General features: G+C 38.6%; 1 protein-coding gene across 14 annotated transcripts in view; it reads right to left on the bottom strand.

The window, feature by feature from the left end:
- The window catches only part of CYRIB (CYFIP related Rac1 interactor B), a 148,533-nt gene continuing 121,714 nt past the window's right edge, over positions 1-26,819 (bottom strand). For all 14 annotated transcript variants that reach the window (XM_061438586.1, XM_061438588.1, XM_061438590.1 and 11 more), the window contains 9 exons: positions 25,672-25,793; positions 20,639-20,744; positions 15,359-15,495; positions 14,202-14,279; positions 12,076-12,192; positions 11,104-11,183; positions 9,739-9,865; positions 8,175-8,245; positions 1-744 (listed from right to left, as the gene is read on the bottom strand). In XM_061438586.1, the coding sequence (XP_061294570.1) occupies positions 681-744; positions 8,175-8,245; positions 9,739-9,865; positions 11,104-11,183; positions 12,076-12,192; positions 14,202-14,279; positions 15,359-15,495; positions 20,639-20,744; positions 25,672-25,793 (902 nt within the window). In that variant the 3' untranslated portion in view covers positions 1-680. The remainder of the gene's footprint in view (positions 745-8,174; positions 8,246-9,738; positions 9,866-11,103; positions 11,184-12,075; positions 12,193-14,201; positions 14,280-15,358; positions 15,496-20,638; positions 20,745-25,671; positions 25,794-26,819) is intronic.

Below are 26,819 nucleotides of genomic sequence, written 5' to 3'. Positions count from 1 at the left end.
TTAGAAAAATGAAAGCTGATTTTTATTTTATCATCAACAGCCATTCTTTAAACATGAACATGCATACGTAATATTCTACGCACACATCACAGTTTTTTAACGTTAGTTAATAAAGGTTAAACACACAACATACATCCTTACAAAAAAAGTCAAAATGCAAACTTAAAACTTTAAACAAAAGTCTTACTAATTTAAAAAAAGTGTGTGTTGGGTACCATTTGTACAACACAGTTAATTTAAACATTTTTATTTTGGCTGCACATGAAAAAAGCGGCAGTAGAAAATAAAGTCATTGAGGGTTTTTAAATAGCAGAATAGGCAGTTTTGCCATGCAGGAGAAGCAATATTAAATATTAGTTTTCAAAAAAAATCCACATTTAAAAATATTTAGTTCAAGTCACAGAATTTTTCTCAGTAGAGACCCCAATGCGATGCATAATTAGCTGCCTTAGATGGCCTGTTTGAAAGGACAATATCCCTTCAGAGTATAACTTTACTGATTTTGGCACAGAAAAGAAGTCTTAAGATCAAGAACATGATTAAAAAAGAGGGAGAGGAACAGAGGAAAGAAATAAAAAGCAAGAGTAAATGAGATAGTAATTGCAATCACTAAAAACTGTGCATTCTCAGTCACTGCAGAATACTGTCTTCTGTCTACAGCAGGTGCTTTTCCAGAACTGTTATTGCAGCATGGATTTAATCTGCTTGGAGGTAGTCTCATCATTCAAATGTTTTGTTGTGTACCTACGAGGGGAAAAACATCCATTTTAGGGGGTTAAAAACACAAACATAACCTGCATCGGGTTCTGTAATTACGGGAAGAGAAACAACGGGCCAGGAGAGCTTGCCTTGTGCGAGAATGCCTTTCAGTCCAGCTCTAGCCCTGTTCAGCCCCTGCTGGCTGATGCTCCTCCTACCTTCAAACAGAATGCCTGTTTTACTCACTTGGAACTAACTACCTCATTGAAAAGGTTTGGTGAGATTCTACAGTACACAATTATCTATAACTTTCCTCTCAAAGGAAAATAGCTGTCCAATATCAAAGGCTGGCAAATTATACCCATGGATCAAATCCAACCTACCATCTACTTCTGTATGGCCTGTGAGCTAAGCATATTTTTACATTTTTAAATGGTTGAGAGAAAAAGTAAAAAAAAAAAATAGTATTTCATGGTAATGCGGAAATTCCATCAAATTCAAATCTCAGTGCTTATAACATTTTACTGGAACAGAGCCATGCTGACCCACTTAAGTATCGTCTGTGGTCACCTTCCTGCTACAAGGGCAGAGGTGAACAGCTGTGACAGATGCCACAGGCCTATGAAGCCTAAAATACTTGCTTATTCTCTGGTCCTTTACAAAAACGGTTTGCAAACTCCTGTTCTCCTTTGTATTTAAGACAGTTCACCCTCACATTTTCATCAAGAAAAGGCCAACAGCATCTAAAGAAGTGAAAATAACATAACATATATGTGAAGATGAATGGCATTATTTCACTTTACACATAAACACAAAAGTCCTTTTCTAAGAGCATATGATTCTTCTACTGAAGAAAACTAATACTATTTAAGAATAAACTTAATAAATTAATAAAGAAGGTAATCATCTAGCACTGAACCTGACTCCCAGCTCTAGTTTTGTTTCTCTTTCTCTTATGATCAAAGAAACTTGGTTCCATTTCTCCATTTGTAAAATACAGACATGGCTCATTGCTTTCTCCTCATTGCATAGTGTCAGTCTGAGGGAACTACATCATTACTATAGAAAAGTATTCAAAACAAGCAACTATATATATATATGCAACTATATTATTTAAAACTTGACTCCGAGGAAAAGGATGGAGTGAGCATCTGTAATAAATAAGCTATTCACTTAAAAAAGAAAATAATGCAGCAAAAATGTGTTCTATTTTGTAGAGACCGAAATAACAACACTTGCACAGCACTTTGGGGATTCCAAAATGCTTTCTTAACAGTATCTTCTCTGCTCTGAGTAAAGCATGTTAAGAGCTAGGTTGGTTTAGTTTAAGCAGTGTTTCTCAAAGTACCAACAATATCTACAACACAGAGGGTGCTTATTTATAAAATGAGGTGCCTGCCCCCCCACCCCAGACCTAACGAAGAGACTAGACTCTCTGGAGGTGGTAACCTGGGAATCTGCATTTCCTTTCCATCCAGATGATTCCAGAGCACAATGATTAATCTCAGAGTAAACCTACGGCTTGATAATGCAGTATCAAGAATATGGAATTTTAAGAATAAAACCCTGAATCTGAAAATAGACTCCAACATTTATTAGTTGTATCACCTTTAAGTCTCTCAAGAGCTTCAGGTACCTACTGCAGGATGGAGACACCCCCACTGGCCCATACCCACCAGCTACGTCACTGAGCTGTGGTTAAGAGGCAATAAAGCCCCAGACATGAAACTGCATGGTAAACGTACCGTGATATAAAACTGTTACTATTATAACCACTACTACATCACAACAGGTATACTGATTAACCTCACAAAACCTCCCAGGGGGGGAAATAACAACCGGACACAGAATATGTGTTTCACTCTGAGTAAGAACAGCTCAGAAGTTATTCTCTGCAGCGAACTTTTATTTTCTGACTTCTATCATATTATTTAAAAGGAAACCTACAGCTGCCAAGTGGCTCTTGCCTCACCTGGCAGACAGTGAGTCTTCTCCTCCTTTGTCTCAAACACAGCCTGTTTATGGCGGACGTCAACAGCTTTATACTTACTACCATGGCCCTCCTCTCTCCCACACCAAATTACTTATACACTGTGAAAAACAGAAGTGAACTCTGCATTTTACATTACTGTTGGAAGCACAGTCCCTTCAGGGTAAATAAATGTTACACTAAAACTTCCTAGACCTCTATTATTTCTTACTTTAAGGAAAAAAGAGTTCCCGTCACTTGCTGGCTTTGGAAGAGCCTAACCAATCATTTACCGTGGGCGGCTGCCCCTCTTCAGAGGTCAGGGGCAGAAGCCGGGAGGACCCCATGCCCGAGAGGAGGCGGCCAAGAGGAGTTACCCCACGTCCGAGGTCAGGGGCAAGCGGCTGAGAGGGCCAGGCTGCAACGGCGCAGGAACGGCCGAAAGGAGCTACCCCACGTCCAAGGTCAGGGGCGGCGGCCAGGAGGAGCTACCTCACGTCCAAGGTCAGGGGCGGTGGCCAAGAGGAGCTACCCTGCGTCCGAGGCCAGGGGTGGAGGCCGGGAGGAGCAACCCCACGTCCAAGGACCAACGGCTGCATGGGTGCAGGAGGGCCTAGAGGAGCTATCACACGTTCAAGGTCAGGAGGCGCAGTGGTGAGGAGATACCCCTCGTCCAAGGTAAGCAGCAGCAGCTGCGCTTTGCTGGAGCAGCCGTCAAGAGATACCCCAAGTCCAAGGTAAGAGAAACCCAAGTAAGATGGTAGGTGTTGCAAGAGGACATGGAGGGCAGACACACTGAAACCATACTCACAGAAAACTAGTCAATCTAATCACACCAGGACCACAGCCTTGTCTAACTCAATGAAACTAAGCCATGCCCGTGGGGCCACCCAAGACGGGTGGGTCATGGAGGAGAGATCTGACAGAATGTGGTCCACTGGAGAAGGGAATGGCAAACCATTTCAGTATTCTTGCCTTGAGAACCCCATGAACAGTATGAAAAGGCAAAATGATAGGATACTGAAAGAGGAACTCCCCAGGTCAGATGGTACCCAATATGCTACTTGACATCAGTGGAGAAATAACTCCAGAAAGAATGAAGGGATGGAGCCAAAGCAAAAACAATACCCAGCTGTGGATGTGACTGGTAACAAGGTCCGATGCTATAAAGAGCAATACTGCATAGGAACCTGGAATGTCAGGTTCATGAATCAAGGCAAATTGGAAGTGGTCAAACAAGAGATGGCAAGAGTGAACGTCGACATTCTAGGAATCAACAAACTAAAATGGACTGGAATGGGTGAATTTAACTCAGGTGACCATTATATCTACTACTGTGGGCAGGAATCCCTCAGAAGAAATGGAATAGTCACCATGGTCAATAAAAGAGCTCGAAATGCAGTACTTGGATGCAATCTCAGAAAGGACAGAATGATCTCTGTTTCCAAGGCAAACCATTCAGTATCACAGTAATCCAAGTCTATGCCCCAACCAGTAACACTGAAGAAGCTGAAGTTGAACGGTTCTATGAAGACCTACAAGACCTTTTAGAACTAACACCCAAAAAAGATGTCCTTTTCATTATAGGGGACTGGAATGCAAAAGTAGGAAGTCAAGAAACACCTGGAGTAACAGGCAAATTTGGCCTTGGAATACGGAATGAAGCAGGGCAAAGACTAATAAAGTTTTGCCAAGAAAATGCACTGGTCATAGCAAACACCCTCTTCCAACAACACAAGAGAAGACTCTACACATGGACATCACCAGATGGTCAACACCGAAATCTGACTGATTATATTCTTCTCCAAAGATGGAGAAGCTCTATACAGTCAATAAAAACAAGACCAGGAGCTGACTGTGGCTCAGACCATGAACTTCTTATTGTCAAATTCAGACTGAAACTGAAGAAAGTAGGGAAAACCACTAGACCATTCAGGTATGACCTAAATCAAATCCCTTATGATTATACAGTGGAAGTGAGAAATAGATTTAAGGGACTAGATCTGATAGATAGAGTGCCTGACGAACTATGGACTGAGGTTCATGACATTGTACAGGAGACAGGGATCAAGACCATCCCCATGGAAAAGAAATGCAAAAAAGCAAAATGGCTGTCTGGGGAGGCCTTACAAATAGCTGTGAAAAGAAGAGAAGCGAAAAGCAAAGGAGAAAAGGAAAGATATAAGCATCTGAATACAGAGTTCCAAAGAATAGCAAGAAGAGATAAGAAAGCCGGAAAACAACAGAATGGGAAAGACTAGAGATCTCTTCAAGAAAATTAGAGATACCAAGGGAACATTTCATGCAAAGATGGGCTCGATAAAGGACAGAAATGGTATGAACCTAACAGAAGCAGAAGATATTAAGAAGAGGTGGCAAGAATACACAGAAGAACTGTACAAAAAAGATCTTTACGACCCAGATAATCACGATGGTGTGATCACTGACCTAGAGCCAGACATCCTGGAATGTGAAGTCAAGTGAGCCTTAGAAAGCATCACTACAAACAAAGCTAGTGGAGGTGATGGAATTCCAGTGGAGCTATTCCAAATCCTGAAAGATGATGCTGTGAAAGTGCTGCACTCAATATGCCAGCAAATTTGGAAAACTCAGCAGTGGCCACAAGACTGGAAAAGGTCATTTTCATTCCAATCCCAAAGAAAGGCAATGCCAAAGAATGCTCAAACTACTGCACAACTGCACTCATCTCACACACTAGTAAAGTAATGCTCAAAATTCTCCAAGCCAGGCTTCAGCAATATGTGAACCACGAACTTCCAGATGTTCAAGCCGGTTTTAGAAAAGGCAGAGGAACCAGAGACCAAATTGCCAACATCCACTGGATCATGGAAAAAGCAAGAGAGTTCCAGAAAAACATCTATTTCTGCTTTATTTACTATGCCAAAGCCTTTGCCTGTGTGGATCACAATAAACTGTGGAAAATCCTGAAAGAGATGGAAATACCAGACCACCTGACCTGCCTCTTGAGAAATTTGTATGCAGGTCAGGAAGCAACAGTTAGAACTGGACATGGAACAACAGATTGGTTCTAAACAGGAAAAGGAGTACATCAAGGCTGTATATTGTCACCCCGTTTATTTAACTTATATGCAGAGTACATCATGAGAAATGCTGGGCTGGAAGAAGCACAAGCTGGAATCAAGATTGCCAGGAGAAATATCAATAACCTCAGATATGCAGATGATACCACCCTTATGGCAGAAAGTGAAGAGGAACTAAAAAGCCTCTTGATGAAGGTGAAAGAGGAGAATGAAAAAGTTGGCTTAAAACTCAACATTCCGAAAATGAAGATCATGGCATCTGGTCCCATCACTTCACAGGAAATAGATGGGGAAACAGTGGAAACAGTGTCAGACTTTATTTTTGGGGGCTCCAAAATCACTGCAGATGGTTGACTGCAGCCATGAAATTAAAAGACGCTTACTCCTTGGAACGAAAGTTATGACCCACCTAGATAGCATATTGAAAAGCACAGACATTACTTTGCCAACAAAGGTTCGTCTAGTCAAGGCTATGGTTTTTCCTGTGGTCATGTATGGATGTGAGAGTTGGACTATGAAGAAGGCTGAGCGCCGAAGAACTGATGCTTCTGAACTGTGGTGTTGGAGAAGACTCTTGAGAGTCCCTTGGACTGCAAGGAGATCCAACCAGTCCATTGTAAAGGAGATCAGCCCTGGGATTTCTTTGGAAGGAATGATGCTAAAGCTGAAACTCCAGTACTCTGGCCACCTCATGTGAAGAGTTGACTCATTGGAAAAGACTCTGATGCTGGGAGGGATTTGGGGCAGGAAGAAAAGGGGACGACAGAGGATGAGATGGCTAGATGGCATCACCTACTCGATGGACGTTGAGTCTGAGTGAACTCCGGGAGTTGATGATGGACAGGGAGGCTTGGTGTGCTGTGATTCATGGGGTCGCAAAGAGTCAGACATGACTGAGCGACTGAACTGAACTGAACCAATCAGAAAGGAAAGGGCTTGGGAGAGAGCTCAGGCTGACTGTGACATGGGGAATACTCGGAAAGGGATCAAGCTGGAAGAATCACAATACCATAAATATTGATACAATCAGTGGAGAAGTCTCCAGAGTAAAAAATTCAAAGAACTTAAGGTTTCTGATAGGCTTATGGTTGAAACAGTTTGACATAAGGGGTTTTTTTTGTTGTTATATTATGTTCCTTAATCATTCAGGTTTTCACTTAGAATACATCTTCTTTTTATTTATTTTTTAGTTGAAGGATAATTGCTTTACAATGTTGTGCTGGTTTCTTCCAAACAACAATGAGAATCAGTTAACTATACATATACATACATATATATATATATCTCCCCTCCCTTTTGAGCCTTCTTCCCACCCCCACCCCCAGAACAGACCATCTTTATTTAGACAGTCACTGCTTATAGAATATTTTTCATCATCTTAATAACATAATTTCATGGTTCCACTCTGCTGAAATGACACAGCCTAGATTCTGCTTAATGATGCACACCAGACGTGACTAAGTGTCTGTTTCGCTCACAAAACATGTGAGGAAGTAATACTATATTGGAAATCAGTTTATCCTATTACGTGAATTACAATGCACTACAATGGCCTATGACTTCAAAAAGTCACTGAATAAACATCTGCACTCACACAGTTTTTGTGTTCAAACACAAAACAATCAAGTAACAAGCAAATCATCTTCTACAGTAGGGAAATGATAACTATCACTTAAATCTCTGTAGTCAAGACTCTATAATGGGTTGAAATTTTCATTTAAAAATAGTCCAGGATTGAAGGAGCTTTAGTAACTAAAGTAAGTAAACAACTTGTTTAGTAACTAAACAACTATGTATAAACCAAGAAGACAGACATCAAATAATGACTAGACTGCTTTATTTTCATTATAAAAACTGCACAAAAGTAATGAAGATCTGTAGTATGAACACAGAAATATAATTATACTATACTAAGGGAAAGTTCAGCTATAAAACAGTTTGTATAATATTACTTTGTAAAAGGTAACTTTTATATAAAGCTATGACTATATACAAGTATTTTAAAAAGAAACTCTGGAACAATATGCATCAAAATGTTTAAAACAAAAAAACAAAAAAAACTTCAAGGGTATATACCAAAATATTAATAGTGGTTTATTTCGAAATAGTGTGGCTTCTATGTTTTCTTCTTAAAATTTTCCTGTTTTCTGAGTTTTATACAATTGCTTTTTATTAAAAAAAAAAAACAAAAAAGCAGCCCTTCCTTTGAGGTGGGCAGAAAAGTGAAAGCCACACTCCACAGCAAAGAAATGAAGCTGCTATTTTCAGTGGGACACATACACACACATTCTTCATTATAAAAAAATACTGTGACCAATATTTGAAAGCAAGACTACCAATAAGCAACACGAGATCTTCCCATTTCTAACATTTATGTTATTCACACACTGGAACAACGTCTTAACACGTTCACCCTGTCCACGTGTACCTGTGCACACACCCACCTGAGAGCATTGAGAAGACCTTCTACACTGTTAGGAGGTTGGTCCTTAAGAACCTTGATACAGCCTTTCATCTAAGTAGAAAACGAAACAAAAAAGGGGAAACATTTAGTTTTCATCTAACATTCATTCTCAAAACAGTTAATACTTAAACCAGCTCCATACCTATGGCACTCATGAGAAATTACACACTAGAAATGTCAAAACAATTATTCTTAGAATAGGGGGAAAGAATCTACCCAAGTGTTATTTTCAGTTTGTCAATCAAAACTTTTTGGAAACCAAATCAGATGAACAGAACATACCAAACACACTAATGAGAAAACTAAGGGTTTACTAAAGTAGGACTTTCTGGAAAAGGTGTTGAGTAGCCTTTTAATGGATGGAATGGACACCCTAGTAAGAAAAAGAGGCATCTTCCAGGTAGATGAACCCAATAAAAAAAGTAAGAAAGCTCATCACATGCAGAGGGCTAAGGTGAATCGCACAGGGCAGTTCACAGAGGGCCTCAAAAGCCAGGAGGACTCATGAGGAACTGATGGGGATAGCAGCAGAGACTTGTCACAGGCTTCACAGAAAGCGAACAACTCGATGAAAATGACCCACAAGGAAGATGAGCCTGGTTCCTGTGAGAAAGCATAGCATGGCAGAAACACCACAGGCTTTGAAAGCCATGGAGACGTGGGTTCAAAATCCAGGTACCGTTCACTGCTGCTGCTGCTGCTAAGTCACTTCAGTCGTGTCCGACTCTGTGTGACCCCATACCGTTCACTGGCAATTACATTAAGAAATTTCCCTAAACTTTCTTTCTCTATTAATACAGGGGAAATAACACCTACATCCTAAGAGTATTTTCAAAGTTAAATGAGAGAGCAAATGTTGAAATTCCTGGGACACAATAATGACTCAAAAAATGCTGATTTCTCTTTACATAGGATAGATGAAGACAAGAAGACTGATTAATCATCAGTTCTCTATACATGAAATGCCAAGAGTCCGTCAAAGGGTAACTGAAAGACAATTCTCAGTAAACACTGGTTAAAATTCTCATGAACCAGATGTCAGAGTGAGGGGAGAAATTACGAAGTAGAGAAACTGAGGCTACAACCACAAATTACAATGACTGGGAGGAGGAGGGACAGTATATAGTCTTCAGCTTTCTTCACTGGGGCACCTCTATTGGCTTTTAATATATACTTGAAAGTAAATCTTTTGTTTAAAAATGGCATTCAGTCAAAGGAAGAAAGGATACAATAAAAAGATTTTTTTGTTTCATTATTTATTTACATATATTGCCAAATATGTGGAAGTACCACGTTATGAATGAGGCTTCCCCACAAGGAGATACTCTAAAACAGTGCAGTTACCTTCAGTCATTCTATTCCACCTGTATCTGGGCTATAAGAAATACCATGAGAGAAGAGAAAACCAAAATACACCATTATCACAAACTATAAAACTAAATTTTGAGACAGAGTGTAGCCGGCCAGCTCTTTAAATAAAAGTCTATGGTTTCCACTTATGTTTGAAATTACTGGGAATTACATAAAAAACAAATACAACTTACATCAATTTTTGAAGTTTTGGCAAATGCTCCCACTGGATGCACGTGGTCATAGAGTATTATGACGCCCACCATTACCCTCAAGCAGAATGACACCGTCTCTTCATTTGTAAATCTGCTTCTGTATTCCCTGGAGGGTAGGAAACACAAAGGTGGGTGAGGCCCATCACAGACTCAAGAGCTGGCTGATGCTCAGTTACATCCTGTTGATGTATAAAAGGGACGCTGAGACTATACCCTCACCTTCTCTGCAACGAGATTCCCAGAGAAATAAGGGGGCGGAACAGTTATCACTTATACATCCTGGTCTCATATGCATGTTGGTATCTTGCCCCTTCTGCTCAGCAGAGATCAGACAATTTTAGAGAGATTAAAAATAGCCCCAAAGTAAAAGTTTGGGGATGGGTGCTTTGAAAGGCTGTCATCATCAATGTGATGAGAAAAGCCACTAGCTTAATAGAGACAGTATTGGCATTTACAGACGTTAACTTCATCTAGACATATTACTGTACTGCAGGCTTTTAATACTCTAAAATTCAATCATAGTATTCTCTCAAATGGGAAAAAGGAAACAGCACTTTTTGTCTACGAGGAGGGCAGTATGGCATAGCAGAAAGAGTCCAGACCACAGTGGAGACACCCAAGCACGTGTGTGAGGTCAATCACCGTGCACAAGCCTCTTCACTCCCCAGGACCCTGCTCCCCTAGATGAGGATGACGACGCTATGAGGATAAGCAGTTGCTCTCTTACTTCAAAAGATTTTCCAATAAGGTGAGTATATAATATTGTTTTGGAAAATAAAAAGCTCCACAAAACTAAAGTTATATAATAAAATCATACTATTTAGAAACATAGGAAGAATTCTTTCTGCCTGCTGACAGGAAAATCCCGACAGAAAACACTGTGGTATATGTTACAAATGGTTTGAAAGAGAGGAGAAACCCAGAAGAGAATTTAGGTTAGTGTTGGGGACAACAAAGAAGACTGAGGACTAATAACTGATGTTGAGAGGAAGGGATATGTGTTTAAGAATATTTCTAGCCCTCTAGCAAAAAGGCAAAGTGCTCTTTGAAAAGGAAAGAGAATATCTGAAAGGCATAACCAGACGAGCTTTAAAGTTCTTCCCCTATCCTCTCAAAAGCACACAAAACCCCTATTCTGAAGCATCCAACTGGTCTGATGAACCTGAAAGCCAAATGTACTTTGTACATTTAACCAGAACCTACATTAAGCTGTGTAATTATTGTAATTTTGTTTATTACATACTTGGGATATATTTAATTCCACCTTCCAAATATGACATATTCATATCTTTGTCAATCATTTCAACAGGACTGTTAAAGTGAAAAAGATCAGCAAATACTCACGGTGTTTCAAGCATGACTCTGCACACACTAGCCATGGTGCTTAGACAATCTGTGGTATTTTCTATTGGTAAATTTTTATTCTGTAAAAGTGTACAGAGAATAAAAGAGTGATGAACAGCTATTACTTAAGAAAAATTTAAAACCTAGCATAACATGAAAAATTATCAACTTTAAAATCTGATTCCTCCTCTAAATTTTGTTTTAAAAAATGCACTAGAAAAAAAAATGCACTGGATTCTAGGTACTGTTCTAAGCTCTGAGGACACAGCTAGGAGCAAGACAGCTGAGATCCTCCCATCTCTCAAGAAGCCCTTACATTTGATCCTAAGGGCCCTAAGAAGTCGATTGGAGACCTTTCCCCCCTCCAAAAGCTATTTATTTTTAATTGAAGGAAAACTGTTTCACAATTTTGTTGGCCTCTGCCACAGGTATACATGTGCCCCCTCCCTCTTTAACTTCCCAAACTGGAAACCTTTTACGCAGAGAAGAAGGGAACGTGGTTTGGGTCTTAAGAAGACTACTTGGCTACACTCAGGAGACAGGCCCAGTGGGTCAGAGCATGGATGCAGAAATCCAGGTAGGAAGAGGTGGGGTGCTCCGGAGAGGTAGCTCGAGGTAGTAAAGGGTCAAGTCTCAGACTCAGGGTACACTTTAACAAGAAGACTGCCTTGTCTGATAGAGTGGATGTAGGGGTGAGATAAAGAAAGGAACTGGCAATGAAAACTCTTAAGTTATCTGCTTATACAGTGTCAAGACCTCACTGTGGTCAGCAGACCACGGAGGTGTCGACTATCCATCCTAAGGGTGACTGCCGATAGGCGGCAGGTGTGTACACGTGGGTCTCAGGGGAGAGGACCAGACTCAGTGCATCTATCAAGCTTAGAGGGTCTGCAGTGGACTCACCGAGCCCATCCTATCTGGACACAGGCTGAAGAGGAATGCACAAAGCGTAACTTCCTAGGCAATGCCTACCTCTGATACAAACTTCGTTGTAGCATCACTTAAGGTTTTCAGCATTGGGGTTGCCTCAGCATAAAACAAAGACATTCGATTTGCCAATTCATTATTTACTTCATTTTCTCCTTCTGCCTGTGTGGAAAATAAGGACACTTAATATCAGCTCCTAAGTTATTAAAATAATATTATAAACGGACCTAGGCAAGGTGCCTAGCTAGTGCTTGCTAATCTATTAATAATAAATATGCTTACATTCTAGACCCTCAAATGTACACACTTACATTACCTTTAACAAGAAAAAGATTAAAATATAAAGAAATTTTTTTTCAAGATTAACTTCTTTAAAAATATTTTAAATGATATTAAGCCATTAAATGAAACTTGAATGGGCTGCCTGCTGTATACAAGAGACCATCTAAATGCCACAGAGGACAGAAAGATGACTATGACACACACCCTATTAGGAGCAAGCAAGTATCCACATAGCTTATCTTAGCAACATGCTAAGAGATGAGGAATAAAGTGGGGGATGAGTAGAGGACTAAGACTGGGAGGAACTAAAACGGATGCATGGAAGGTCTAGGCTTTGGCACATGATGAGCAGGTACACAGGGCATTTCAACCAGTCAGGGGGCAGAGCATGCTTTCAAATGACTTGGCAAAGTGTAAATTCAAATAGGTCAGTGTAATAAGGGACAGCAATCAGTGAAAGGACACTGGAAGGGAAAGCTGGGGTCAGACTAAATCTTAGCTTCAGGTCATATTTTTCTTCTGTAGGTAATGGGAAGCCACTTAGCGTTAGAAGAAAGGAGTAACAATTAAGCCAATCTTCAAAATAAAGTTAACTATTGATGGCAGACTGTACCAAAAAGAAAGAGATAGATAGTATGCCAGAAAATAAGTTCTGCAGCTACAGAACAGTTGCCAAAAACAGTGGGAATTAGGCTCTCAACTGGGACAGCAGTACTAAGAGATGGGAAGGGGGGCAGTGAAGAATCTGAGAAAAATGGCACTTGACAGCGACTGAACTGACCTATAATTATTGAGAGCAAAAGGCTCTGCAAAGATGATTTCAGGGCCTTTGGTCTTGAATGATGGCAGGAGGGCCCTAACAGAAAAGTGGGTCATTTTATTTACTTTATTTTACATAGTGAGTATGAGAAAGACAGACAGTAAGGTCAGCCTCACAGAATAAACTGGCTTATGCAAAACCAAACAAATACATGTAACAGATGATTCATTAAAAGAAATCTTTCTTCTGATCCAGGCCTGTCTTAAGAGCAAGGACTTCATAAAATATTTACTCAATGGTCTCCTTTGGTTTTCTTTTTAAACTGGAAGACAATTGCTCTACAGTATTGTGGTGGTCTCTGATGATCCTTTCAGTTTTTTTTTTTAACCTTTTATGCCACTTAACACTCCTTACAAACTTACATAGTATTTCTTCATTAAACTATCTACTTGAGGCCAGGGATGATCCTAGAAATTTTCTCTGCTTTTCATACAAATTAGCACAGTATTGGTCCACAAAATATCTAGAGAAAAAGATAGTATTTTTCTCACACTTAAGGTTGGCATTTGATGTCTAGGAGAAAAGAGTATTAAACAGCTTAAAACGAGACGTCAAGAGGCTAACAATCCAGAAGAGATGCTATGCTAGCCGAGCAACAGGCTCAGAGCCATCTTCTCACACAGCGGTGTCAGACACAGACGTGCTTGGGGTCCAAGACCCCGCTCCCCTTCCTGCCAGGATTAGTGCTACTCCTATCCCGGGTCAACCTCTCCCCAAGAGTCTTCCAATCTAAGAACATGGGGACGAATAACTCATAACCACTAACTCATGAAACTCTTCTGCAGTTAAAACGAGAAAACAAAGAGAAATTTTCTATCAATGTTATACAGACAAAAAGCAGTTTTACTGAAGTAGCTGTGGAACAAAGAACCACGCAGAAAAATAAGTGAATACCATATGGCTTGCTACATTTTGCTCTTTCTTCCCACAGCTGTGGATGCCTGTAATTATTAACTTTACTACTATCTTTAGCTTTATCTGAATGAATGAGTGAATGAATAAAAGACTAAACTGAACAAATCGAGATCTGAATTATTAGTATTATGCCATAATTCAAGCTTCAACTTACTGGAACATTATTAATCCTCATGCGACTCAATGTTCTTCTGTAATAGCTGAAGTCATTCTGTATGGCAGGATTTGTCATCTAAAGAAAACATTTATAAAAGAAAAAGTTATTTACTAAAGGATAGTATAAAAATTAAATAAAGTATCTACTAGAGTTGTAATTAATTTACATTATCGAATTTGTAATACCACTTTAAGAACTAAAACCGTTACCATCCAAGATGATGACCTGCACTTAAATTATGAAACACTGTGCTTACGCACTGATTTGCTAACTGTCTCATGATGGACACAGAACACTGTGCACACTGGTTTTCAGTCAGTCAGTACACTGTCCTTTCTTCTCATTAATTTCAGGTAACATATGAAAAGGCTGCTCACCAAAAATGGTATTACCAAATAGACAAAAACAAAAAGGAATGTGTACCCACTCATTGTGGGTTATTACAATTAATATACAGGGCAGTCGTCAAACAGACTAAAATTTTTATAAACAAACCATCTGTGCTCAAAGTATGACTAAAGGAGAATAGCTGTCTATGATGTAATGTTTATAAAATGCTGGAGTTGGGAATCCAGCTCTTCCGTTTTCTAAATAAGTTACATGAGGTGCTGGCAAGTCAGAGGACCTGTCTCATCGTTTGTTACTATGATAGAGCCTAACATGGAATTAAGGTCTCCTGATACGGAATTTAATACTTCTTTCTTTATTTAAATGCACTCCTAGCAAAAAGGATGTTAATAAGTAGATGCAGGCAAGGGGAGGATATGAGAAAGACGACAAGGGAAGAAAGGAAAGAAGGAGAGGGGGAGGAGAGACAAAGAAAAATCAACATTTTTATATATTAATAGAAGAATGCCGGGAAAAAAACTGGGGATGAGCAGAAAAGAAAAATACTAGAAGATGTCAATATTGTTGTTTCAGAGATACTTTTTAAAATGAAGCTAAATGAAAACTGAATATTGAGCAATTTGTTGTTTGCTATGCTACACCAAAAAGCCTGCATAATTTTTAAATCCAGCTTTCCACTTTTGCTTAGGAACAGCAGACATCATTCCACCACATTTTAATAAGGGCTCCAGACATTTCCTCCTAGTACTCATTGAAAGACGCATGATTTTCTTCTATAACAAGGAGGACCAGCAGGACAATCCTACCTTAAGTTCATCAAACCGGAGTGTAAAATGAAGAATTTCTGCGAACTGTTTAGCAAGAGCCTGCTCTCGCTCTAGATGCTGGGTGGGAGAATACGGGGTACTTGTCAAGGCTCCCAGAAGACCTCTTAACGCTGCTTCTAAAGAACAAAACATGAAGATGTTGTTTGTATCTATTTATTAAAAAGCAAGCATTTTTAAAATGTTTTGATTTCAATTTCCATAAAAATAAGGTTTCTTTAAAAGCTAGGTTATCTAAACATAACACTCAAACTGAGTACTGTTTACTAGAATAGAAACTCTGAAGTGACTAACTCAATTTCTGTAAACCCAAATTCAGAATCATGAAGAATGCGAATCTGAATGAAATACCAGGATCAAAGGACAAATCTTACATTATATTCACATTCTACACAGTGTTGATTTTTATGAAATGGTAACTGTGACTATGTCTTTTTTGGTGAAACTATGGTCAGTCATATCTGTATGTGGGTATGAATGAATTACCAACTTCACATACTTTGTGCTGTTTATTTATAAATACAAACTATCTTCTTTCAGCTATGAAAAGAAGCCAAATATGTGATTTAATAATTAGCTTCCTGAGTGTTGTACAGCTTCCTGTCTCAGGGCCATAATACAAAAATTCTAATTCATTACACAAATAAAATTGTCCCTTGAAACAACTGCTACTTTTGGAATGCCAGACTAATATTGTGTTTAAAAATGGAAATACTAAAAAAAATAAAATATACATATTATATATATATATATATATATATATATATATATAAATACTGATTTCATTTCAAAAAAATCCCAGAAATCAAACGAATACTGTTACATACTACAGAATCATACAAGGCTAGATTCTATTCAGAGAAAACAAAGTATATAGAGTTAGATGGTGGTCTGTCATTTGTGAATAAATGCTAGATTAATAAAGATTATTTATTAATGAAAACAAGTTTATCTCACATCATCAACTTTTAAAAAACTGAAAAATTACCAACTCTACCATTTATTTTTTTATTTGATCTACCCAATTATGAACTAATACCCATACTTGTGTACTTAACCTAGTCTGTCATTTAACTCTCACTGTCAACTATGACATGGGCATTACAGATGGATAAACTGAGTTTCAAAGAGGTCAGACCCCCAAGGGTATATTTCATAAATGCCAAGTGCTTCTGACTTCACAGCCCTATTATTTCCACCATAATAAGCTGTTTCTCATATAAAATGACATTCTAACTAGCCTTCCATAATCTTATAAAATATTAAATTATTGATTAGTACCAATAATAAGTACTCTTTATGCATCTAGTATGTGCCAGGTACTGAGCTAGACACTATTTATAATCCACACAGTACCTTCAAATGATAGTTATCATCCTTTTTTAATAGTAAGTTAAAAAATATATTGATGGTCTAATACATGTCAGGCACTAGGTACAACGATGAAGATGGACACACCCTATGCTCACACAGAGACTAATTACACAGAGAGAAGACAGACAACTTACTACAGCTGGGATATGTACTGAGAACAGTATGGTACTGTGGAAAGGTGTGAAAATGGAGCTTCACCCAGCTGCAGACTCAGGGAAAGACCTGACTGAGTACATGACACCTGGACCGAGACTGGACTGCATGCTAAGGATGAGCAGGAGTCTGTAGACAGACAGGCAGGGAGCCCAACCCTGAGCTGAGAGGGGCACGACCGAGTAGAGAAACTGCAGGACAACAATGCAGGTGGAACAGAGAGGCAAGGAGGGGAGGAACCCAGGACTAAAACCATATGCACATCATCTGTGTGCCACACGAAGCACCCTGGCCCAACTTAGCATCCCTAGAGAAACTAAGCTGGGTAGTGACTTCATCAGGTTAGCATTTAAACTCCACTTCGGACTTCCCTAGTGGTCCAGTGGTTAAGAATCTGCCTGACAATGCAAGGGACTCCGGTTCAATCCCTGGTCCAGGAAGATTCCACATGCTGCAGGCAACTAAGCCTGTGAGCCACAACTACTGAGCCCATAAGCCACAGCTATTGAGCCTGGGTACACAGAGCCTGTGCTCCACAAGAGAAGCCACTGCAACAAGAAGCCCTAGGCACTGCAACTAGAGAAAGCTCTCAAGCAGGACCAAAGACCCAGCCAAAAATTAATAAAGAATTAAAAAATAAAAATTCAACTTCATCTGCAGCATGGAGAACGGAGTGTGGGAGTATAGATGACTTATCAAGTGGAGAAATAATGACAGATCAGGCCACAAAGTAGATCCAGAAGGGGGAACAAGGCCTGACTAGGAAGAGGAGGTCCCTTCAGAGAGACCAGAGCCATATATTCTCTTACTGCCAGCCATCCACTATCAAAGACCAGTCTGAATCCTCAGGAGAGAACCCAAAGGATAGGGACTGCAGGGGATCTGAAAGAGCCAAGAGAGATAACCACCATTATTGTGCACTTCAGAACCTTCTGAATAGGTTTTGGTGAATTTAGCCCACTGAAGAGGAGTCAACGTGCTGGACAGACTCATTCACTATAATCTCTGGAGGTGGCCGCTGTCAGCCCCTGGAATGGGAGGAAGACTAAGCAGACACAAAGCAGTTTGTGTACTGTCTGGACACACAACCTTCTCTTAGACAGTTGCCTCAACTGGGAAGGCCTCTGACCAAAACAAGCAAATACAGGATGTTTCTTAGGTCAGCAAGGTTAAACCATGTTGGCAAAGCTCAGTATCTTTCAAATTAGTCAAGTGGTCCCTCTCCTGGAGTCCAGCCCATGGCTGATCTGTAGTGCTCGAGCCAAGCAACCTTCTCTTTGAAATTCTGAAGGACCACACGCATCTTCACAGTTTGTGTGGTGCTCCATGTGCTGTGTGCGGTGTTTACCCTCATCTCTGGCTCGACAGCGCGGGAGAGAAGAGACAACAGAGGTTACGTGCACTTAAAGCAGAGGACTCAACTCACTGGAGGTCCAAGTAGGACACTGAAGCTCACAGAATTTAAATGATGGAGCCAAGAGCACACAGCTAATAACCACAAACACCAGAATTCAAACACAGGGCATTAGGCCTCGAAAGCCTAAAATCTATTATTATTGCTTCTCCTAAACATCTAACTAATATTTCATTTATCAGACGCATGTATTCATTAATCCATCACTCGCTCACTCGTTCAACACTGAGTTCCTATCACACGCAAGCAAGGATATGCATCCTGTCAGCAAGGAAACTGGAAACATGAACCATGCTACCAGCCAAGAGATGAGGAGTAAACCACCAGATCTTAAATGTACTTTGTTCACACCTTTACAGAAGTCCTAGCCTATACAACGAAGGTTCAAGGCTTCCACGTGACAGAATGAAAAACCGAGAGCTTTTTGCTACTTCCTGTGTTACTACAACCTCTGATGAGATGGAACACAGCACTTGTGCCAAAACACACACCACTCACCTGATGTAATTCCAGTAGTTAAAATATGAACGTGTAAACCTCCCTGGTTTGACCTATTTTATAATTATTCTTTTTTTTCAATTGGCAAATGCTAAGAGACCAATATGAACGTGAGAAGGATCTATGCAGCATCAAAAGCATTTAAACTTCAAAAGCAGCTGGGAACTAGCAATACACAAGAAAACTCTTATTTAAAGTAGCAGTGGTACTACTGAGAAGTAGAACTACTTATTTATAGTAGTAGTGAAGACAACTAAGAGGAAAACACCTAGGCCCCCTGAGGTTACAAAGCTGTGGATTACATAAGATACTTGACTGAAAGAACTGACCGCTATGCTTGAGGAAAATAATTGATAATTCTTACTTCTATAAGAAAAGGACAATTTACGCAAACGCTTCTATCTCAACTATTACTTGTCTTTGCATTTGACAGCATGTACTGCATCTAAGGAAAAATAGCAATTCTCTTACTTTTTAAAAAATACAGACATTGGAAAAAAAAAACAAACAGGATTTCAACTTTGAAGCAGAGGTTGACACAATGGCCAAGCAGTTTACATAAAGACATAAAGAGAGCAAGACATAAAAACCAGGATGCAGTAGAGACCCACTGCAACTAGAAAGCACACACCTTAACTAATGGACACAGTCGCTTTGCCGTTTAGCTTTGCCAACTGAGAGGAAAGATCAATTGAACAGTTGTTGCCTGATCTACTGATTTTTCCAAAGCAACCAATTAAGACACATACACACAAAACACAAACAATTACCAATTTTAAAATGTGGGAATTAATTAGGAAGTTTTAAAAAACCACGTGGGCAAAACAAATTATATCTCGGGTCTAAATTTAGCTTATAAGCCCCCAAATGGTATCACCAACTCAATGGAGGTGAGTATGAGCAAACTCCAGGAGATGGTGATGTACAGGGAAGCCTGGCATGCTGCAGTCCATGAGGTCACAAAGAGTTGGACACGACTGAGCAACTGAACAACCGTCTTCTATCTTACAGTACTAGCTCTCTTATTAAATTGTATGTACTCATTTAGGATATATAACATATTTATATGATTCAAAAAGTAAAACTATATAAACACATGTAAAAAGCTTAAACTGAAATACTTCAAACTTCTGACACAATCTACACCGGTTCCCACCCCATGCTCCCAACTTCACAAAGTAAGAGCTCTTCCAATTTACACAAGCAGCTAAATGGCTAAATCTTACCTGGTGTCTCTTCCTTCTTCAAGAAAAAGAACTCCAATTCTACTTCTTCACTGTATTAAAGGCATAATTCTGATCTTGGAATAATTTTTCCCATACAAGGGAAAAAGCATACCGTTCTGAATTCTTTTTACTTAATAACTCCCTCAGTAACTTCACTTATACCATTAGCTTCCTAGTTCTCATCGTGTTGAGTTTTAGGTACATGGATTTGCATGGATTTGATTAATCTTAGGAACACAAAAATCTAAATCACTGAGGAGACTGAGAATTAGTTGCCACACATGGGAAAGGATTTGCTCCAGAGCTGGAAAGGAATTCTACCAGCAGTTCTCACAATAGAACACGTTAGGCTGCAAAAAATTGGAAATCTTCTTATAGAAGTTTTAATTTGTTGAGGAAAATGGTCTAAATAACTTAAAAGACCTAGCTGAACAGGAAGACAGCAACATTAAGCTATAATCTTATAGTCTACCAAGCTGCTTTACCTATGAGACATATACATTTAGCAGTGTGAACATGAAATCTTGTAAATAGCTTCCAGTATCAATAATCTCCTTTTTCACTGAGGAAGTCATAATGATAAAACTTTCCACTTACCTAACCTCTGAGAAAATTCGTAAAATTTCTTTAATTTGCCTACTAGTGGAACAACTGCACCCCATGCCTTCTCTTGTAACTTCTCGTCTGCTGGATGCTGGATTGCCTTCAAAATCCAAAGAATAAAAATAATCAAGATTTATTTAAAAATCATAACAGTATTATTTTTACATTAAAATACAGGTTTTGGCAAACATAGAAGTCCTGGTATAGTCTATGACACTCAGTATAATGGATCTAGGAGAGCTGAAACTGGCCTTCTCAACTCCAAGGGTACTTTAAACCTAGTATAATAGTTTTCATCACCCTTGCAATGGATATGGATAGAAGAGATTAAACAAATGACACAATGTATGTTTGTCAGGTATATTATGTTTTGATACCTGTTAGAATCTAAAATTTAGACTCTCAAATTTAGAACCAAATAAAGATACCATTTTATATTTTTTCCCATATCAAAGACAAGCTTTCTTAGAAATTCTTTGAGAACTGTTTTAGTGGATAAAAGGAACAAAAAAGGAAGGTGATAAATGAAATAAGACCCAATTCTGGGGAAAAGGCTAATAAACTCTCAATAATTCAAATTCCAAGGTCCAACCTAGCTTTAAAAAAGCTATCAAACACTGAAGAACCTAAATCAACCTGAAAAATATGATTTAGAAATTGTTACTTATCCCTTCCCTATAACTAAAATCCTATTCTGGAATCTAAATTTTTTAGGTTTTCTTGAAGAAGGTGAAAAAGTTTCAAATGTGAAAGAGGAGAAAATAAAACATAATATAGAGACTCTATTGTAAATATGAATATGCGCTTTCTCTGCCCAGTCTTCCAAGTTATTGAGCAATCATTTGTAAGTACAGAGGGCTATTCCCAAAGAAATGTATATTATTGATTTCCTCTTTCTCTTGCTCACAGATGCTTTTCTTCACCTTTTTTCCATAACCTGGTCTGCTTTTTCTAACATCTTCACATGAGCTAAACATTCCATCTGAAATGTGAAGCGCCTGTTTACATCATCATCAGAAGACAATGGTACATTCAGATTTTCCCAAGACACTAGTACTCTGACTCCATCCATATAAAACCAGAAAGAAACAAAACGGAAACTTGACAGATTTAGAAGATGCTTCAGATAAATTAGCGACAAGCTAAATAAGTGGGCTGTATACACTGTTTAAACAAATTGCTTTATAAATAAGTTTGTCATTATATTCAATCTTTTTTACATAAACAAATAGGAGTCTGAAATGAATCTCACTTATATGACTATTTAGAAATAATGTTATGTTAAAGAAAACTGGACTTTACAACATGTAACAATCCTTATTTCACATTATGTTAATATGACTATTTCAAAGGGACTGTGATATTATTCTGATGTGCACGAAACAATCCTTTTAGCCTTTAAGCCAAATCTCAATGGTTTTATATCAAGTAGTAAAAACTTGTTCATTTTATTATTTGGGGAATAAGCAAACAGATAAAAATTTAAAATTTATTTCTTCTCTTCAGAAGCCTATCCAATCTCTCTTGCAAGGATTTAAACACGATTTTCTAAATACCAACTCATTCTCATAATATTAAAATGCTCCAGCAAATGTCACCCACTGTCAAGACTGAACAGAATTAACTATTTCCCTGGGTGTGCCTTGCATAGATTTAAAACCGAAGACACTGGCTGTGTCTTATGACAACTGTTTTTGGTTCACCTTATACTTGTGACTCTCCTCTCAGAGCAGTTCCACTGCTGTTAGATAACATTTTTGACACAGCACCTATATCATAGTCCAATGTGGAAAAGGGCACTTGGTGAGATGACAAGTCTTTTTTAAAAAAAAGTGATGGCCACCATTAAAAAAAATAACATGCAAAGTGCTATGGCAAAAGAGTACAGGGAAACAGATTACTGGGATTTGAAGGAAGGCTAGGAACTGAGCAGGAAGAGAAAAAAAGAAGTGCCCGGTTCCTACCAAAGACAAAGGCAAGGAACTGAGCATGTGTAAGACATTAGGGAAACAAGCGTCCAGTGTGGGAGAGGTAAGGAGAGCAGAATCGGGCGAGGCTGTCAGGGAGGAGGCATTATAACTCTTATTTTCAAAGATGTTAAAATGTTTGATGTATCAAAACATTAGCAGAAAGTTCTTATTTCCCTCTCTAGTGGTTTATTCTAGAGAATAAGCTTTATTTAATAGATTCTTTTTTAAAAAAATTATCTTATTTATTGATTTGACTGCGTTGGGTGTTAGTGCAGCACACGGGATCTTTGCTCTTAGCTGTGGCATGTGGGATCCAGTTCCCTGACCAGGGATCATACGCAGGCCCCCTGCACTGGAAGCACGGAGTTTTAGCCACTGATCACCAGGGAAGTCCCTAGATTCTGTCTTAAATCAAATTTTATTCACCTTTAGAGTCGTGTTTAATAAAGTGCTACTTAAACAAATACATATATATATATATATAATTCACCTCATTAGCATAGTAATATCAGTAAACTCTCAGTCTATGTTCTATGTGTCAGTTTCTATGTGTCTCTTCTGATAGATTATCTAACTTTATCCTCAAAACAACTCTATGAATTGTTTCCAAATTTTTGCTATGATGAATAAGTCAGCCATAAAGATTTTTACATTTATCTCCCCCTTGAATGATAGCCTTCTTGAGAGTATTTTCTAAAATTAAATATCTGACAGAAGAGTACAGATAATTTTATAGATCTGATTTTACACCTTGTCAAACTGACCTCCAAAAAGATAATGATTCTACAATGCCACTTGCATTGATTAAGACTGTTTCTTTAAAAAGAAACAAAAAAAACCCATTTCTTCATAAACCAACCTCCATTAAACACTCTGTTATTCTATTATGTTTTCTCAAAAGGTAGAATGGTTGTTCTACTAAGTCAATAAAGTCTTCACACTGACCTATGACAGTTTCAGTAGTCACATTTGTTCTTTTACATTAGATTTATACTCAGCTTTGATATGTTTCAGTTCAGTTCAGTCACTCAGTTGTGTCCAACTCTTTGCGACTCCATGAATCGCAACACGCCAGGCCTCCCTGTCCATCACCAACTACCAGAGTTCACTCAGACTCATGTCCATCGAGTCAGTGATGCCATCCAACCATCTCATCCTCTGTCGTCCCCTTCTCCTCCTGCCCCCAATCCCTCCCAGCATCAAGAGTCTTTTCCAATAAGTCAACTCTTCGCATGAGGTGGCCAAAGTACTGGAGTTTCAGCTTTAGCATCATTACTTCCAAAGAACACCCAGGGTCCTTTAGAATGGACTGGTTGGATCTCCCTGCAGTCCAAGGGACTCTCTAGAAGAGAGTACCTCTCAAGAGTCTTCTCCAACACCACAGTTCAAAAGCATCAATTCTTCAGTGCTCAGCTTTCTTCACAGTCCAACTCTCACATCCATACATGACCACTGGAAAAACCATAGCCTTGACTAGATGGACCTTTGTTTGGCAAAGTAATGTCTCTGCTTTTCAATATGCTATCTAGGTTGGTCATAATTTTCCTTCCAAGGAGTAAGCATCTTTTAATTTCATGGCTGCAGTCACCATCTGCAGTGATTTTGGAGCCCCAAAAAATAAAGTCTGTCACTGTTTCCACTGTTTCCCCATCTATTTCCCATGAAATGATGGAATCAGATGCCATGATGTTCGTTTTCTGAATGTTGAGCTTTAAGCCAACTTTTTCACTCTCGTCTTTCACTTTCATCAAGAGGCTTTTTAGTTCCTCTTCACTTTCTGCCATAAGGGTGGTGTCACCTGCATATCTGAGGTTATTGATATTTCTCCCGGCAATCTTGTTTATAAAACTTGAAATTCACAGAAATGGTTACATGCTTTCATTTACTGAAATCGTAAGGTTTTAACTCAAGCCAGGGATACTGGCAAGAGTAGTTTTCTTGCATTTATTCTTCAATAGTTACTAACTGCTTACCAAGCACTGTACTAGGTGCTGATAACACAAAAATAAGAAAGAAACCTTCCTCAAGCTAGAAGGCTGAAGAAATAGACATCATATATCAGTGATTTTTTTTAAAAAAAAGTGGTGGCTACCGTTAAAAAAAAAAATGTGCAAAGTGCTATGGCAAAAGAGTACAGGGAAGCAGATTATTGGGATTTGAAGGAAGGATAGGAACTGAGCAGGAAAAGAAAAAAAGAAGTGCACATTCCAGACAAGAACAAAGGCAAGGAATTATACATGTGCAAGACATTCGGGAAACAAACAGTCCAGTTGGGAGAGGTAAGAAGAAGAATAGAAGCAGAAGGTCAGGAAAAAAATGAAACAACAAAGTGTGAGCTATGCCTTCAAGAAACATAATGAGAAAAAAGAGACAGAAGGTTCAGAGGCCAGGGAGTTTCTTTGGGTAGTACAGGACACCCGAGTGTATGTGTGCATGCGTGAGGAAGAACTCAGTAAAAGAAAAAGATGCAATTAAGAGAAGGAAATTCAAAGAGAAAAGTTTCAGAGGAGGGTGGAGAACAAAGGTAGAGAAGTTAGTCTTAGTAAGAAGTAAGGACACAGCTTCTTCTGGGGGAAAAAAAAATAAAAGCAACAGAAAAAGAGATGGATGAAAACCTGGATAATTTCAGAGGTTTGGGAGAAGAAAGCTGAGGGAGACCACACCACACATTTACTCTCTGGTGGCGTCAGACACAGTTGACGGGGTCCAGATCACAAAGATGGTTTTGGTTTTCTCCTAGAAAGCTTAGGAGGAGCAGAAAGATAGACTGGCAGAACAGAAAAGCCATAGAATGCTTGATGGTCTCCCCTCCAAAAACAGTATGAACAGCACACCCATGGATACTGTAAATTTCAGGTATGAGAGTAAACCAAAGGAATTCTCTTTAATATATATAAATTACGTAGTTATAGAACCTTGTATTGTTTACCCTTATATATCACTGCAACCACTTCTGAAATAATGCAAGTAATCTTCCTTTAAATAACTCTGACTATGGAAACAGACAACACAATACAGGAAACAATAAAGATTAAAAAGAGGGACAGGAATTTTCACCTCCCGTATTTCATGGCCAGCTCCTCTATACGACTGCAAGTCCTCCAGGATGCCTTCTGCATCTTTTAGAACCACATTCACCTGGTTATAAATTTCCTTCTCAGACTCTGTCGGCTGGGCATCTAAACAGCAGGAAAGCACAAGAAAATTTACAGTCATGATTTTTTTAAGTACATGTATAATAACTCAAGTATTAAATAACCCAACTTTCTAAAAAGTTGGTTTGACGTAACATTTTTTCCAATGCTAACTTCATACTTCTTAAAAAGACTGATCATTTTTCCATAGTTCTGCATTTGAATAACTAGCCTCAAGTTGGTAAATATCATAGAGAAGCAAGGAACACCAAACATTATTATTCAAGTTACAAATCATGACGTGTTATATTAAACAAATGAGAGTTGTAACTCAAAAATTTTAATTGTCAGTGTATACTCACTGTTTCTACCATACTCGCCACTAATAGTAATAACTGAAAATCCATGAATAGCCATCTATTTAACTCAACAGAAATGAAAGGCTAACTAATGTACCTGGCTCATCTACAGTTTAAGACATAAACTACTTTCCTATAAAGTTCACTTTAATGACAGAGTTTTGATATAAAAAATTAGAAACTAAGAAAAAAGACTTTAGTGGTTCTAAAAACCACTTTATACTCTGACCAGTGAACTTCTCTTCTGATGAACAAAAGGTGCAGATTACTATGCAGAGGAGTTTGAGTTATGAAAGGACTCCAGAATTACTAGGCTACTAAATACTAGATACTTTAAGATACAATATTTTCACTGAAATTTTGAACTATTAATGCAAAAACTGAGTTTCTATATACTTGGGACCGAGTGAGAAGAAAAATGAAGGAGGAATTATAAAAAGCATAGTTAGGAACACAAACATATGGGCACTTCCACCATGTGTGGCGTTAGCCACAAAACATAGGTTTTAATAGATGAGTAATTCTGGATTTCTCTGTTAAGGCCCGAGGTGACAAAAATCCTGTTTTTAATACCCTAGTCATTTGTTTTGCTAAGGATAAATCTTTTTTATTCAATACATTTGATTTTTGGTGGGGGGAAATGAGAGAAATGGATGTTCTGTGAGGAATCTGAGTTTTCATAAATCTTTCCCACTAGACTATATTCAAAGAC

The sequence above is a fragment of the Bos javanicus genome, chromosome 14 (genome assembly GCF_032452875.1).
Source record: "Bos javanicus breed banteng chromosome 14, ARS-OSU_banteng_1.0, whole genome shotgun sequence".
Classification (NCBI taxonomy): Eukaryota; Metazoa; Chordata; class Mammalia; order Artiodactyla; family Bovidae; genus Bos; species Bos javanicus.
Note: the sequence above shows the minus strand (reverse complement) of the source record. Positions and strands in the feature narration are given on the sequence as shown.